Here is a 17,261-nt window from a genome sequence, read left to right on the forward strand (position 1 = left end):
GTTCTGAAGACTGTTTAATATACTCTTCTAACTCCTGTGGGCCAGAATAAATCCATCTATAAAGAAAGCGGGAGTGTGGACATTTTCCCTCACCTAGGGAGAAGCCAGGCCAAGGCAGGGTGTTAGAAGTTTTTGCACGCATCGCACTGAACCCAGCTTATTTTAACCTTGCAGGCGATAAAAGCGAAAATGGATGAACTTAGGCCTTTGATACCTGTGTTGGAGGAGTACAAGGCCGATGCCAAATTGGTATTGCAGTTTAAGGAGGAGGTCCAGAATCTGACGGCAGTGCTTAACGAGCTGCAAGAGGAAATTGGCGCCTATGACTACGATGAACTGCAGAGCAGAGTGTCCAATCTTGAAGAAAGGCTCCGTGCATGCATGCAAAAACTAGGTAGGCCCAGAACCCCGCGGGCGGGCACTGCATCGCCCACCCGCCACTGGCTCATGCAGGCCCAGGGAGTGGTGCTGAGCCGGACAGCACCCGCCTGGCTTCCCGAGCGATGGCTGGATTAGGGCTCCTGGGTAGGGTTGCCTGGACAGGTAGCTGAGGAGTGTAGGCCACGCCTGTCCTAGGGCCTTGTCCAACCCATGCAGAGGCCAGCTCACAGACCCCACTGAGTTGCACATCTGGAAAATTGATGTTAGATGAAGAGTGTGTGTGTGTGTGCACGCGTCCGTGTGCACTTGTGTCTGTGTGTGTTGGGTGGCTTTTTAGGACAGGAGTTTCATAGAGCTGGAAGCACATCTCATTCCCTCCAGCTTTCAGGAGAGGGCTGACAAAGCTCCCTGAGAAACCGAACCATGCAGAAAATTCCATCACGTCAAGGTGGAAGGCTCGCCATTCATAACAAGCAAGGGAGTCCCTCTAGCACCTGGAGGGGCGGGGCTGGGAGCCGGTGGCCCCCGGGTTTCTTCTGAGTCTTGTTTGTGGTGGATACCCATCACCTTATCAACTTTCTGGTTAATTTAGCAGATCTTAACATGTCCATGTCGGAGTCCACTTTGAAAATGCACATTTTAAATCCCAATTCCATTTTTAGGTTCTCTTAGAAAAGATTGACTGGCCCTTCTCACTCACTGTTTTCTAATGCAAAGGTTATTCATTTTCTTATTGTTTACTTTTTAGAGTAACTTAGGGTAATTCTGCTTTATGCACAAGTTTCTTTAGGTTTTAGCTGGTGTTTTCTTAATTCTCTTTTCATCCCCCACCCCCCTGCACACTACAAATGCCTTATTTTAAACTTAAAACGTCCCAAAAGAACAAGTACTTAAAAAAAAATCCGCAGTGCTATTAGGTGGGAGACAGAGAACGTTCAAAGGGCAAGGAGACAGAGTCAGCCAACCTTTTGTTTGAACAGGTTCCCATGTCTGGGTTATTTTTAACAGTGTTCTAGGTGCCCTGGTAAAGTCCCCCAGGCCCAGTGAGGGCGGTGAGCGATGTTGGAGCCTTAGAAGGAATCTGTTGTGATGTGTACACTTGTCAGCATCACATGAGCGATTCTCTGCTGCTGTTTTTCACATGTGCTGCCTGGTCCCCAAGTCCTGCTGTGTCTGGGGCTGGGTGACCTGGGGCAGTTTCAGGATGGGTCTGGGCTGGACGGTCTCCACCCGCCCTCGCATATCAGCATCCGGGAGTCAGCAGGAGTGTTTGCAATGTTACTGGGTGTCGGGCTTATCAATGGTCATGGGCTGCATTGTGACTTCTGGCAGACACTGTCTTGGTTTCTGCCTGTAAAGACGTGCGCTCCAGTCCCACTCTCCAGACACTCAGGTGCTCCCCTGAGGGCTCTCTCTTGTGACTCATTTCAGACAGCACTGTTTTTATTCCCTGGTACACAGACCATGTAGACCAGTGAGAAACCAAGATTAAACCTCCACATTTTCCGATTAACCGATCAAGCAGCAAGGTGGAAATTCAGAGAGAGAAGTTAGGGCTGATGAGACACTAGGAGACTTTGCAGGAGAACGCTGCCCAGCCCAGGCTGGCGGCCTTCCTCTCCAAACTCGGCCTATTTTTAGCAGCTCGGTGAATTCATTTTCAGGCTAGAGATCTTGGGGCTTTCACGTGGCCGCCCTCGGGCCGCTGAAACGGCCCTCTTGGGAGTGAGGAGAGAGGACACGGGCCCCGGAGCCCTGCTCTCCACCGCTGCGTGCAGCCGCTTCTGTGCATGACTCCTTCTTCAGAAGGACCTTGACCCGGAGAGGGGTGTGCTGAGCTGGTGGCGGTGGGGTTGGGGTGGGGTCTGCCTTTAACCACACTTGGCAGGCGATTCAGGAGGGCAGCAAACTGAGGACCCCACCCGGTGGTGTCCTAAAGCAGTGAGGGCCGTGTGGCTCAGCCAGGGCACTGACCACTTCTGGTTTCAGCCACCTCTTCATTGTAAAACGAAAGCAGAGGGGTCCCTGCGCCCTGGGGTCACTGAGTGAGTTCACATCACGGACTGACCGTGCCCGGTGCGGAGCAGGTGGTGGAGGCACACATAGGCAGGTGAGGAGGTAGTAAGTGATAGACGTGGTTGGCAGGTAGACAGACAGCTAGACAGATGACAGACAGGGAGGTGGGTAGATGGACAGACCACAGGTCGCAGATTTAGTTGCTGCTTCTCCCACATCCTAGGTTCTCATTCAAGCTCAGCTACTTAAATCCCAACTAATATTCTGTGGCTACTTCATTTAGTCTTTATGTTAGGTACAGATAGGTACAAGCAGGTACCATCTTAGCAGGCTGTTTTCCTTGCTGGGAGGCAGCCGATGAGCATAGCACAAGGAAGCCAGTCACCCTCACGATGCCGTCCTGGGCGGGCAGAACTCCTGGAGACACAGCGTCTCGGGGGCCAGCGGTTCTTCCCTGGCCCCCTGCCCTCCCCGCACCACGCCCCCCCCCCGCCTCGCCCTTTGGTTCAGGTCTCAATCTGCCTGCAGGCACCTTGCTCTAGTGAAGAGCATCTCGGTGACCCTCCGGCTGTGAGACTGGGGCCCAGGGTCTCCCTGCAGTTTCCCCAAAGTCCTCTTAATTAGGTCTCTCCTTTTCACATCGACATTGCTGACAATTTCTGAGCCCAAAACATGCACAGGGGAAAAAAAAAACACAAGGGCTGCTGGTTCCACTGGTTCTCTGTTTCCATTTTTAAATCCTTCTCTCAATGGGATTGTGTGTTTTTCCTAATGGCCCAGCCAGAACTTGAATCAGAAAGTCTGATGTCGGGAACTGGACCCTGGCCTCACGTCTCTCAGGAGTCCTCTGTTTCCCAGGCAGGGGAGGCAGGACTGCCCGGCAGCCCCACCCCCAGCTTTCACTGCCGCCCCGCCCCGGACAGCCTGCAGGCAGACGCCGCAGCAGCTAACCCAGCTGCAGCAGAGACTCAGAGCCAGCGCGGAACGCCACTCGTACTCATCCAGGTGTCCCGTTAGCGCCAGAATTGTCCTGTCTGTGAGACAAGAGGTCGTGTGTGCACTCGGCCGTGTCCACCTGTCTGTGACCCCGTGGGCTGCAGCCCGCCAGCTCCTCTGTGACCCCGTGGGCTGCAGCCCGCCAGCTCCTCCGTCCATGGGATTCTCCAGGTGAGGAGACTGGAGGGGGCTGCCACGCCCTCCTCCAGGGGATCTTCCCCACCCAGGGATCGAACCTGAGTTTCTTATGTCTCCTGCATTGGCAGGTGGGCTCTTTACCACTAGTGCCACCTGGGAAGCCCAAAATAAGAGAACTAGCTAATTTTAGGACTTCTTCCAGTCAGACCATCCATCCTGGGCCTCCAGTGCTCAAGGTCAAATGTCAAGGAGACAGAGAGAGGGGCTCACACCTCCTGCCCAGGGGCCTGGACAGAGCCAGGGACAGTGGATAAAACAGTACACATGGATTTGCATTCAGCTTTGAGAGGGGAGTTCAGGGTGTCTCAGTCTGCAGGGGTCCGACTAGAATGGTGAGGACGGAGGGAACCCCAGTTCCAGAGCTGCTCACGGCAGTGACTCAGTGGGGGCCATGCAGGCCGGCGTCCCCCCTCCAACCGGCTTCCTTCTGGGGGTGCTCAGGGTTGCCCGTGGCGAGAGGCCTCCCAGCGCCCCGTCCCTGCTGGGTGTGGAGGGGGGACAGGCGGCCCCTGGGGGCTCGTGTGCAGGGAGGCGGCCCCGCCCAGGTGGTCTGTCTGCAGGGACCTGTCTGTCTGAGCGCCCAGCCTGGCCAGCTCTGCCAGCTCCACTCTTTCCAGTCTGGACAGGATAAAAGCTGGGACCAGGGGAGACGGATCTGATGGGCGGTCTGCGGGCTGGTCGCCTGCCGCGCGGCCATCGGCCCCTCAGTCTGGCCTCTGGCCCGATTCCTGCGTGGGCACGGCACCCTGGGCCTGCTCAGGCTCCCCTCGGAGACCGTGCGCTTGTTCAGAAGTGACCTTCTAGGAAGAGCGGGCGCCCGAGGGTTTCAGCAGCGGGGCTGCTGTGACCAGGCCACCCCCCGCCCCCGAGACCGTCTCTCAGGGGCCCCAGCTGGCGGTGCTGTGCCCCCGCGCCGGCCTCCTGGGACACGCCTGCCACCCCTGCCTGGCTTCCCGAGCCTGCCTGCTCCCCAGCCCCCCACCCCCGCCCGAAGCCCGAGCCCTCCTGACAGGTGAGGGACACTTCCGTGAGCTGAGTGTGCCAAGACACGGCCTCGCGGCTCTGCCGTGGGGCTTTTTTAGATCCTGTCAGTTCCCCAGGTCTTGGCAGAACCAGTCTGGACAGAGAACCAAAAATAACTCCCTGACTCAAGCAGGGCAGGCGGCCTGCAGCCCCGGAGGAGAGCAGAGTCAGCCCGTAGCCAGGAGCTGGGCGAGAGGGCCCTGGGCCGGCCGGTCCGCCCCGGTCACTGTGAGGCTCCCTCCGAGGGGCCGGGGGAGACCTCGGCCCAGGGCAGGGTGGGGCTGTCGCAGACGAACCCACCGCCACCTCCCCCGCAGGCCGGCTCCCCCACCGCCGGCTCCCCCTCTCCACAGCCACGAGGGGACCGGACACGGGATTGCCCAGGGCAGCCCCCGCCTAAACTCAGCTGCCGTCTCAGTGTGAGCCTGTGGCTGCAGCCTTCCCTGGCACGTGACTCGTGACGGGCATCCTCCCAGGAGCTCTCGCTGGTTCCTGTGCTCGCCCCACGCCCGCCTCTGAGGTGGGTGTCCTGACAGATAAGGAGGGCGCACTCAGAAGCGGCCCAGCTTTATGGCCCCCCACCCGTCCCTCCGCCGGGTCACGTGGCAAAGCAGGGGTGGAAGGGTGCTCTGGCAGGCGCACGATTATCCCTCTCAGTTCCTGAGAGGCGGTTCATTCATTCATTTTGGACAGCTCCAGGCTGAGCCTTGTGGGGGACGGGCATCCCAGGGTGTCCTGTCGGGACCCAGATACCCAGGTCTACGCCTGGGGGTGTGCGGGCCCCACCTGGGTCGGGAGGCAGGGTGGGTACAGTCCAGAAGGAGGCGGGCCCTGCAGCGGCATCAGTGTAGGTGAGCACAGAAGTGTGTGTGGGGGGGGTTGTCTGGCTGTCCTGCTGGGGGGTCGGCCCAGGCACAGTCCCGGGGGCGCAGAGAACTGGGCCAGCGGCCAAGCTGCGTTGGGAGCCCACCCGCCGTCCTCGCCCTCTGAGTGTGTTACAGAGGATGGCTGTCCGTCCCCTTCCGGGGAGTGCGCCCCTTCGGGGGAATGCATCCCAGGCCAGGTGTGGCCGGTGACGGCAGGACAGAGCGTTGGCGAGACGGACATCTTGCTGGGAGGTGTGCCATGATAAGTGCCAGCTGGTGTCCCACCCGGGGCAGAACCGTGACGCCCTGGGGTCGGTCATGGTGCCTTAAGACTTCTCTTTCCAGGGGCTGACGGGACCACCGTCCCTGGCTCAGCAGTGGGGAAAACTCCAGACCTTCAGGGCTTCACCAGCGAGGGCCAAGGCCCTGAGGGGACAGTATTTAAAAAGACAAATTCGGAATTCCTTCTGAAAGGGGAACAGGCAAAATAGATCCTGGGAAGGGATGGACAAGTAAAAATAGTTGAGCTCCTTTCTCAAATCTGGGCCAGAGGCAGCAGCCCAGGGAGCAGGGCCTCGTGACTTGATGGAATTTGGGGGTAAAGCCGCGATTCTTCTGCTTGCAGTCGGCCCCTGATCCCTGCCCACAGCCTCTGCAATGCCCGGATGCAAGCTGTCAGGATAGAGAGACGGGGTGCTGGCGGGGGTGGGCACGGGGGTCATCTCTCCAGTCTTGTTCAGTGATGCTTATGCATGTACTCACCCCGTTTTATGTTTGGGGAGAAAGTGGGAGGCACCCCAGACACTGCAGCAGTGGGTGTTGGTCTCTCCCTGGGGCCAGCTCCCAAGGCTGGGCCCACCTCGCCTGGTGGGACAACGCCCGGCTAAACCGCAGTCCCCCGGGTTAAGTCACAGGCAATCTGAAAACGCGCAGGTGTTCTCTGAGCTTGGCAGACCGACCTGAGCATTCGCTATTATGGGGCAGTGTAGCACGGTAGGCAGAGCCTGGGACACAGGCAGGCCGGCCGGGCCTGCAGGAGAGAGGCCACTGCAGATGCCAACGACCCCACGGGCAGCGCCTGCCGCTGCCTGTGTCCAGGGGCCACTGGGCTTTGGTGGCTCAGATGCCGGCTGGGTTCACTTTCTCCTGCAGACTTCAGGGCCATGTGCGCAGGTTGGCGTCCAGGTGGCAGGAGGGGGATTTTTGCTGGACGCCTAGGAGTGCGGGCTTTCAGCTCGGCCCTGCCCGAGCGGCAGCGTGGCCCCGAGGACGTCCCAGCTGGTCGGTCAGCCTCCAGCCTCCATCTGTGTGACAGGAGAGCGCCGAGGGCACACCCAGGGCGCCGTCACCCGCACTCCAGCCCCCTGGCCCCTGGGCGCCTCCTCCAGGCTGTAGGAAGTCTGGGGACGCTCACAGGCCCTCTAGCGGGAAGGAGCAGCCTTCTCCTGGTCTGGTTCTGACTGTCCGGCACCTTCCATTTGGCACCCGGGCTTGGGTAGACTTTCCCCAACAGCCGTAGGAGGTGCAGCTGCTGCTGCCCCTGCTTCCCAGAGGCTCCTGAGCAAGGCCAACCCCCCCCACCCCAGAGATGTAGTTCTGGCATCGCACCCCTGCCTGAGGCCTAGGGGTGCATCTCCCTCTCCCCGCCCACATTGCCTCAGATGCTCTCTGCCTTAGGCAGGGGACGGCCTCTCTGCCCTTTGGGGCTGGGGGTGTCCTGGCAAGAGCAGGGCAGGCGCACCCGGTCACAGCCGAGGGAGGGGTGGCGTGGGGGTCAGGCTGAGGCACTCACCCTCCCGCACTGGGCCCTCTCTTGCAGCGTGTGGCAAGCTGACTGGCATAAGTGACCCTGTGACCATCAAGACCTCTGGCTCCAGGTTTGGTTCCTGGATGACCGACCCCCTGGCCCCGGAAGGTGATAACAGGGTAAGTGTCGCCTCCATCGGGCCTGGGTCTGAGGGTCTGGATTAGCGAAGTTTGGTGCCCCTTGGTAAGGGGGCGGGGGTTCCGGGGGCTTTGGGGAGCGGCTCAGGTCCCTTGCTGAGGTCCCTGTGCTAACCCCGAGTCAAAGACTGCAAGGCGGGTCCTGTGTGAGGATGACCGTGGCAGGGACAGTGTGAGGCGGGGAGGCCTGTGACCCCCTCCCCAGGCGTGGTTCTGCCCCTGGGAGCCGAGGAGGGCCCTCTGGGCTGAAACCTCCCACAGTCTCAGCCCTGCCCCCACTCTACTGGAGAAGAGAGTGGTCAGGCCTTCTTGTTTTAATGACTTCTCATTTGTGTTTCATTTGCCATTCCTTTCATGGCTGATAGAAACTCATGTTCTCTTTTGATTTAGGAAAAAAGCCGTGCTCTTTTTTTCCTAGACTCTTCCCCCTGGGTAAAAACCTCATAAAAGGAAAGAGGCGAGCAAGCGCCACATCTGTCTTGATGGGGATGCGGGGCGGGGGCGTGTGGGGGGCCGGGCAGCCGAGTTCTGTGGTTGGCGTCCCTTCGTCCCTTTGGGGTGTGGGGAGCAGAGGGCTGGCTGGGAGGGTGGCGCCGGCCGGCTCAGCCCGGATGGCGACCCTAACCGCAGCCTGTGGGAGCCTTCCAGCAAAGGGAGCTTCCGCACGCCCAGGGCTCCGGTTCTCGGGGCAGGGGAGGCGCTGTGGCTTTCCTGTCCTTTGCTGGTCCACCAGCCTGACCGCTGACACCCAGGGTGAACCATCCAGCAGCCCGGGGCCTCTCTTATCTAGCCCCTTGCCTGAAGGACGTTTAGAAAAGAAGCACTTAAAAAAAAACTCAAGTCTTCGCAGGCAGACTGAGAAAGGAGGTTAGAAATGTGAGTTCCTCTGAGCCAGGTCTGGAGGATTTTTAAAGGAAAGGAGTCTTGAGACTTGGTCTTTGTAACTCCCCGGCCCCGCCCCTTTAGACGCTGTGCCTCCCCGGCCCCGCCCCTTTAGGCGCTGTACCTCACAGGCCCCGCCCCCTTAGACGCTGTGCCTCCCCGGCCCCGCCCCTTTAGACGCTGTACCTCCCAGGCCCCGCCCCCTTAGACGCTGTACTTCACAGGCCCCGCCCCTTTAGGCGCTGTGCCTCCCCGGCCCCGCCCCTTTAGACGCTGTGCCTCCCCGGCCCCGCCCCTTTAGACGCTGTACCTCCCAGGCCCCGCCCCCTTAGACGCTGTACGTCACAGGCCCCGCCCCTCTAGACGCTGTACCTCCCCGGCCCCGCCCCTTTAGGCTCTGTACTTCCCCGGCCCCGCCCCTTTAGGCGCTGTGCCTCCCCGGCCCCGCCCCTTTAGGCCCTGTACTTCCCCGGCCCCGCCCCTTTAGGCGCTGTGCCTCCCCGGCCCCGCCCCTTTAGGCTCTGTACTTCCCCGGCCCCGCCCCACCCCACCCTTTAGATGGAGTGATGGCTTCTTTTTCAGTAGGGAATCTGCACGGTGCCTCTGGCAACGTTCTCCTTCTGGGGGAGATGCCTGAGGGACCATTTCCGGCCTCCTAGCGGCCTGCGCATCTTCTTTATGCAAAGACCTCTACCTTCCCCACCACCTCACCAGCAGCCCCTTCCCACACCTCATCCCTGGGGACAAAGGCGCGGGGCCGGCTACAGGCTGCAAACCTGGGAAGCGACCGAGTCGGGATTCTGGGGGCGATGTTCATTTTCTTTTTATTTTCTGAGTCGTGACAGGGAGCTGGTGCTTGGACGTTTTCTAACAGCTTAATTGGCCAATGAATTACCAGTTAATTACCAGTGAACGATTTAATTGGCCGAATGTTACCCTATTCTTCAATTTCATCCTCTTTCCCTCCCCCGCCTCCCCGAAAATGCCACTTTGGTTCTGAACTTGGTTAGGAGTGTGCTCTTGTCACAGATATGGGTGAAAATATCAGTAATGCCGACGTGAAAACAAGGTGATGGTGGCAGACCCCAAGAGCCCCCGTGTGCCAGGGGCTGGCAGAGCACGTCGTGTGTACATGTTGGAATACGAGAGGAAGCATTTGGTTTCCCTGATGCAGCGACAGCTGTGCCCAGCCTTCAGCTGAGATCCTGTGCCTGGCTTCGCTGAGCCCAGCAGCTGCCCTCCAGCCGGAGATCATTTGTCTCCCCTTTGCTGATGGGAAAACCAGGGCCAGAAGCCTCACATGAGTTGCCCAAGGCCTTAGGAAAGGCTGGTTAGTGGTTTTATTAACCATTTACTAACCTTTGAGGTTCAGGCTGTCTCCCAACTCACCCTCCTCTCCATCCCTCTCTCCCCACCTCCTGCTGGGTCACACACACCCTGTGACCCAGCAGACCTGTTGGGATCTGCAAGCCAGAACCCATGACCTTGGTGCTGCAGAGGATGAACCCAGTCTGGAGGATTCCACCCCAGCTGACACCACGGGTGTGCCTCTTGGTCCCCAGGTCAATGTCCGTTTGTGTGTGTGTGTGGTGGTGTTCAGTCGCTCCGTCGTGTCCGACTCTTTCCACCCCATGGACTACAACATGCCAGGCTCCTCTGTCCTCCACTATCTCCCCGAGTTTGTTCAAACTCACGTCCATTGAGTCGGTGATGCCGTCCAGCCATCTCATCCTCATCGTCCCCTTCTCTTCCTGCCTTCAATCTTTCCCAGCCTCAGGGTCTTTTCCCTTGAGTCGGCTCTTTTTGTAGTGAGCGCTTGTCAAATTATCTTTTCTCAGGTACCAAGTCTCTGGGCTCCTAGAAGCCCCCTTATCGTGAAGACATCAGTTTGCAAAGCCATCAATGTGGTGAGGGAGGCTTTTGGAAATTAGATATCTCTTTTCTGCTTGATGAGTTTGATTACCCTCCAGGAAGGGGGCCCCTGGTGATGGATGGAGGGCAAGCAGGAAGGCAGGAGGGGCCTTGGTGGAAGCCGACCCCTTGGGGAGGGGACCAGCTCACTGTCAGGGAACCCTGGGGGCCCCTCCGGAACGCTGGGCAGTTGGCAGCCCTGGCTGAAGCCGTAAGCTCAGCTCAGCCGCCAGCTCACAGCGACACGTCCCCGGGTCTGGCCATTGATCTGGAGGGCACTGTTGTGTTGTGTTTTGATCTTTTCCTTCTCTGTCTGATTTTGATCACACACACATACACACACACAGGAGACCAATAACTCGCTCCAAAAAAATAAATCAATGTCAGCTTCAGTGTAGGAGGCCACAGGGGTGAGAGAAGAGGGATTGTGGCTAACAGTAGGGAGGGGGAATTGCCTTGGGAGCCCTGTCCAGGAGCCCTCGAGGGGGCTGCCTGCCCCCCTGCCTTTGTGCTGAGCTGTTAGAACCAGGTTAGCTGATTGACTAAGCACCAGTCGGGTGCTGAGCTCTGGTGGTCCCCCATCCAGCCCGGAAGCAGCCATTTCCTCAGCAGTGACCAGCCCACATGCTTTTTATTTTTTTCAGCTATGGTCACAGCCAGTAAGTTTCATGACCTTTTATTTTTTGTGATTCTAAATGTAAAGAAAAATGCAAACAGGTTAGTATCCTCCTATAAACTTTTCATGTGATCTCTTGCCTTCCATCTAAATACTACCTTTATGCCTTTTAGAAATATATTTAAGTTATCAATTAGTCAATTTATTAATCACAGTCAGTGAAACTGAAAGAAAATACACATCATTTTTGATCTCAAAATATTTAAAATTAAGATATGGAAACAAAACAATTACTTGAAAAGTTAATGTTATAGAAATAATTCAAAACAGTTTAAGATGCCAAAAGATATTGTGCTTATCATTAATTACCAAAACAATTATACACCAACCAGTCTGAAGGGAATCAAGCATCAAAACTAAAAGAGTTGTCGTTGTTTAGTCACTAAGTCATGTCCGACTCTTTGTGACCCCATGGACTGCAGCATGCCGGGCTTCCCTGTCCGTCACTGTCTCCTGGAGTTTGCTCAAATTCATGTCCAGTGAGTCGGTGTTGCCATCCAATCATCTTGTCCTCTGTCACCCCCTTCTCCTCCCGCCTTCAGTCTTTCCCAGCATCAGAGTCTTTTCCAGTGAGTCAGCTCTTTGTATCAGGTGGCTAAAGTATTAGAGCTTCTCTTTCAGCATCAGTCCTTCCAATGAATATTCAATGTTGATTTCCTTTAGGATTGACTGGTTTGATCTCCTTGCAGAACCAAGGGACTCTCAAGAGTCTTCTCTAGCACCACAGTTCAAAAGCATCAATTCTTCAGCTTTCAGCTTTCTTTATGGCCCAACTCTCACATCCATACGTAACTATTGGAAAAACCATAGCTTTGACTAGACAGACCTTCCTAGGCAAAGTGATGTCTCTGCTTTTTAATGTGCTGCCTAGGTTGGTCATAGCTTTCCTTCTGAGGAGCAAGCGTCTTTTAAGTGGGCTGGTCACCACCTCCACTCTAGACGTGGCATCTCTGCTCTAGCCGTGGTGTTTACCAGGGAAGAACCCTCAGGTTGCTTTGTTTTCTCTTTTCTGGTGAGAAGACCCTCGTGGATGGGGGAGCTTCTGGGGGAGGGGGGCACGCTGGCCTCAGACCCACGGGGGGCTCCCCACTCGCCCGGGACCTTCCCTCTGCCGGCAGTGCTGCGCTGGGTGCTCCTTGCTGGGGTTGCCCTGGATTCTCACCCCGTGTGCCCTCAGCTCTCCCCTCCTCAGCCCGGGCCCCACTGTCCTTCCCACAGGACAATGCACACAGGGAGCTACAGCCTGCGTGGAGCGTGGCCCGAGGTCACCAGTGCCCTGAGGACCGGAGGCTCTCAGCCCCCAGGGCCGCCCGAGCCGTCCTGCCGGGAGGCGGTGGTTCACCCTGCGGGCGGGAGTCTGGGTGGAAGTGGCCCAGCAAAGGCGGGCAGCGGGTGTGGTGGACTGACCTTTGACCCTGGGTGAGACCCTCCCCTCTGGGCCTCTTGAAACTGGGCATTTGGAAGGGGTGGTCTCAGGGACCCTGCTGAATGTTAGAATCACCTGGAGGCTGTAACCAGCCCATGCCCAGCTCCACCCCCAAGGTCTACGTGGCTGTTCTGGGTGTGAAAGCTCCCAGGGGCCCCATCTAGGTGGAGGACACTGGTTCCAGGCCTCAGCAGTCTGGGCAGCATCCCGGAGGGGACAGGATGAGTGGGGACTCAGGATGGGCGGGGATGCAGGACAGGCAGAGAAGGACAAGGCATCTGAGGTGAGGCTGGAGTGAACGCCGAGGGGGGCGCCTGCTGCCATCGGGGCCTTTGGGGGCTGTGATGAGCTTCTCTTTCTGCACAGAGGGGCTCACGGTGGCTTCAGCCCTCCAGGCCGAGAGCTGGTTGGCAAACGTCTAGCACCTGTGCTAATTTTCCCTCCCACCCTCAACTGCATTTGCCAAGTGCTGGGCCCTGTGTCCAATGTGCCAGCTGATCGAGGAAAGGGCAGTTTCAGTTCAGTTCAGTCCTCAGTCTTGTCCGACTCTTTGCAACCACATGGACTGCAGCATGCCAGGCCTCCCAGTCCATCACCAACTCCCGGAGTCTCCTCAGACTCATGTGCATCGAGTCAGTGATGCCATCCAACCATCTCATCCTCTGTCGTCCCTTCTCCTCCTGCCCCCAATCTTTCCCAGCATCAGAGTCTTTTCTAATGAGTCAGTTCTTCGCATCAGGTGGCCAAAGTATTGGAGTTTCAGCTTCAGCATCAGTCCTTCCAGTGAACACTCAGGACTGATCTCCTTTATGAAGGACTGGTTGGATCTCTTTGCAGTTCAAGGGACTCTCAAGAGTCTTCTCCAACACCACAGTTCAAAAGCATCAATTCTTCACACTCAGCTTTCTTTATAGCTTAAAAACCCTTAAAACTTGGATGCTGACTTCACCCAGCTCTGCCCACAGGATGGAGGTCCCAGGATGCATGAACCCAACCAGGTCCTCCACTACTCATGGGGGCAGCAGAGAAGGGAGCATGTTCAAAGAGGTGTGATGGGGGGTCGGGAGAAGGTGCAGAGGGGGCTGTCACTTGAGCTCAGTCTTGAGAGAAGCAGTGAGCTCCCTGTCCGAGAGGTAACCAAGAGGAGGCGCGCACACCCATCACGCATGTGCCTCCGGCGCCCTCTCTGACTCCCCACCCAGCCCCGCACGTGCCCTCTCTCCTCCACAGCCCACAGAACTGAGGGCTGCTCTGACAGAGGCCAAGGACGATGAACAGCCCCAGATGAGACCCAGTTCTTTGTTTATTTGAATCTTGTTAAAAACAGAAAGCACATCTGTCTCTAAGCATTGAATGGGCGTCTCAGGAGCAAGGGTGCATTTTTTTGTTGTTTTTTTTAATTTTTAACGCATGTGTAAAACCACGTCTGAAAGCTCCCACATCCTTAATCTCTCCTGCAGCCAGCGGAGCCCTTGACGGATAAAGCAGCTGTCTTATTGCCAGACAGATGCACCGGGAATGGCATTAGCCTGGCAGATTTTCCTCTGACTAACTGCATTGCTTTCTAATTTGCTCCCAGATTGGTTGAAAATGACTAAAGCGTTTTGTACAAAGTCTAGACAGTTTTCGAGTCAACTGGCGTTTAAGCAACAATGGGGGGGCTCTTCCTCGTAACCCCTGACTTGGGCCTCATCGGGTTTGCTGTCATGGTTGGTTTGTGCTCAGAGCCCGGGGAAGCCCGGATTCCTCGGAGAGGCACTTGCCCGGGACTGGGCGTGACTATATGCTGAGCATCCCTTCTGCCAAATTAATGACGTCCCCCCACTGGGCCGGTGAGTCAGCCTGGCCCGCTGTGAGGGCCGGCACGGAAGGACAGGCCTGACGCACGTGCCCCCAGGGAGCCACTGTCGCCCTTCCTGGTGACCTTGAGAGTGGTCAGCCTCACCGACTGGCCACTGCTGTGGCTGTGCCCTCGGCCCAGCGTCCCGTGGAGTGCGGCGTCCCGCGCTGATGGCGACCAGCCTTCCCAGATGAGACAAAACAGCTGCCGTGCACCCTCGCCCGGGACAGCAGGGAGCAGGCAGGTGGCCCGCTGACCCACAGCCCCGGGGCAACCAGACGGACGCACTCGAGGGTCTGTAGTGGGTTCTGCCACCACCCACTTGGCGGGAACAGCAGAGGGTGCCTGCCGGCCATGCCCACAGCCAGGCTGTGCGTCCCACGTCCATGCACACGGTGTCCTTTCTCCAGACTGGACGCTCCCTTCCCGATGGGGAGATGACCCCTGGGAAAGGACCCCATGGGTGTGGAGGAGGGATGTGACCTTGTTTAGGGCTCTCTCCGGGTCCTTCCAACTCCCGCCCTGGGCACCGAGTCACCAGACCCCCAGTCTGGGAGGGGGTGCCTTCCCGGGGCGGGGGGTACCCCTCCTTCAGCACCACTGACGGATCCACTGTCCCCGCAGGTCTGGTACATGGACGGCTACCACAACAACCGCTTCGTCCGCGAGTACAAATCCATGCTGGACTTCATGACCACAGACAATTTCACGTCCCACCGCCTCCCGCACCCCTGGTCCGGCACGGGGCAGGTGGTCTACAACGGCTCCATCTACTTCAACAAGTTCCAGAGCCACATCGTCATCCGGTTCGACCTGAAGACGGAGACCATCCTCAAGACGCGCAGCCTGGACTACGCGGGCTACAACAACATGTACCACTACGCCTGGGGCGGCCACTCGGACATCGACCTCATGGTGGACGAGAACGGGCTGTGGGCCGTCTACGCCACCAACCAGAACGCCGGCAACATCGTCATCAGCAGGCTGGACCCGGTGTCCCTGCAGGTGCTGCAGACCTGGAACACCAGCTACCCCAAGCGCAGCGCCGGCGAGGCCTTCATCATCTGCGGCACGCTCTACGTCACCAACGGCTACTCGGGGGGCACCAAGGTCCACTACGCCTACCAGACCAACGCCTCCACCTACGAGTACATCGACATCCCCTTCCAGAACAAGTACTCGCATATCTCCATGCTGGACTACAACCCCAAGGACCGCGCCCTGTACGCCTGGAACAATGGCCACCAGATCCTCTACAACGTCACCCTCTTCCACGTCATCCGGTCTGACGAGCTGTAGTCCCCGGCCCCGGTCCCCAGGGGCCCAGGCTCCACGTCCTCACCCGCCTGGAAACTCCTGTGGAACAGCTGCCGAGGTAACGTGGGTGAGACGAACAAGGCTCGTTCTGAAAACTCATGCAGCGTGGACTCCGGCGTCTCGGGGGCGAGGGGTGGGGTGGGGAGGCGTTGCCCCCACGTTTCTCTAGCTCCAGCCGGAGGGCACCCGACGTGGGAAGAAGCCCTCGTATTGACGGCTGGAACCACAGCCCCAGGGCTCCCCGGTTCTCCTGCCCCGGTCCCCCTTTCTGGTCAATATACTCAAGACATAAGGCGATGACTGTTGGCCAGCTCTCACCGAGAACAACCTACTGTTAGGATCGCATGGACTTGTCTGTAGATCGTGGTCAGCTCGATGGATGTGAGTGTTGTGTCTCATTGAAGCGCCCCCACCCCAGCCCGGGCTGTGCTCGGCGACAGAGGGGCGACGTAGGCTCATGTAGCTGCATCTCATCACCACCGCCGTCCTCAACCGTGTGTAGTGTCTTAGATGAACTGTGCTGAGACTCCGAGAAGCCCGTGGACCCACGTCTAGTCCCCCAGAGCGGCGGCTGGCGTGCGTGGACAGGCACAGGCCCCCGGCGTCGGACCCTTGTCCCCCTAGCTCCATTGTGCGGTGTCTGTCTGTGGCTCCCTTGAGGTGGTGACGTATCTCTTTAGTTGATGCCATGAATGTTGTAAATGCAATGCCGTAGTTTGGATTAATAAGTGGATGGTTTCTTGTTTCTCAAAAGAAAAAAAAACACACACACACACATCAGTGTTCGCCCTAGTAGAGATGATCAAGGTTGATAATCATTAAAGGAAATACCCTCTTCTCGTTAAATTATCTTAAATAGTGTAACCACGGAGAAGGGCTCCTCTCGGGAAACTCTGGTTTCCAAAGGGAAAGAAATGCTCCTGTGGGCAGCAGTATGCGGAAAGTACATTTTTTAAGTAAAAAAGAGGGAAACTTTGTACTATCTGATTAAGGAACAATAAAGATATTAGGAGATGTTTTCGCTTCATTTGTCATTTTGGAAGGTTTTGAAAATGACAAAGGCTTCTGGATCCTTGAGGCCGGGTTCCAGTACGTGTCCCTCGCAGGGGAGGAGGTCAGGGTGTGGTCGGGACACAAGGCCCACCGGGTCCCTAGGCATCCGGTCCCGCAAAGGTCGGAACTCGAGAGTTGCCATGGAGATCCCCACCCCCAGGGTGAGTCTCAGTCCAAAGACAGCCCCACTGGGAGTCCACCTGCTCCATCCAGACAGGCTCCTCCAAGTCACCACTAGAAGGAGCTTGGGATGGGCACCCGCTTCCAATGCGGCATTTGCAAAGACCCTGCTGAGAAGTGGGCGAAGGTGAACCCAGGCCCTCTCCGGCCAGTTGGCTTGCTAGGAGCAGGATGGGGGGTCCAGGAGACAAGCGGCCGGCCCCACCTGGGCTCCCCTGAGACAGAAACCCTCACGCGTCGGGGGAGCCCAGGCCATGTGGCCAGGCCTATAGATGCCAAGCCGGGCCCCGTTTCTGAGGGGACCCTGAGGTCTGCCCAGGACAGGGCCGTTCTGAAGTGCCCTGGGGATTCACATGGCCAGAGGAGGCGTGTGCTGCCTGCGTGCCCAGCCGCCTCAGGCGTGTCCGACTCTCTGCGACCCCACAGACTGTAGCTCCTCCATCCCTGGGATGCCCCAGGCAAGAACACTGGAGGGGGTTCCCATGCCTTCCTCCAGGGAATCTTCCCGACCCAGGGGTCAAACCCAGGTCTCACGTCTCCTGCACTGGCAGG

The 17,261-nt window shown here is 57.8% G+C and overlaps 1 protein-coding gene across 2 annotated transcripts in view; it reads left to right on the plus strand.

Annotated features, from left to right (window-relative positions):
* OLFM1 (olfactomedin 1) overlaps nt 1–16,490 on the plus strand; it is a 37,637-nt gene extending 21,147 nt beyond the window's left edge. For both annotated transcript variants that reach the window (XM_020879449.2, XM_020879448.2), the window contains exons 4-6: nt 175–394; nt 7,300–7,406; nt 14,784–16,490. In XM_020879449.2, the coding sequence (XP_020735108.1) occupies nt 175–394; nt 7,300–7,406; nt 14,784–15,458 (1,002 nt within the window). In that variant the 3' untranslated portion in view covers nt 15,459–16,490. The remainder of the gene's footprint in view (nt 1–174; nt 395–7,299; nt 7,407–14,783) is intronic.
* Nucleotides 16,491–17,261: the final 771 nt, after the last annotated feature.

The sequence above is a fragment of the Odocoileus virginianus genome, chromosome 2, assembly GCF_023699985.2.
Source record: "Odocoileus virginianus isolate 20LAN1187 ecotype Illinois chromosome 2, Ovbor_1.2, whole genome shotgun sequence".
Taxonomy (NCBI): Eukaryota; Metazoa; Chordata; class Mammalia; order Artiodactyla; family Cervidae; genus Odocoileus; species Odocoileus virginianus.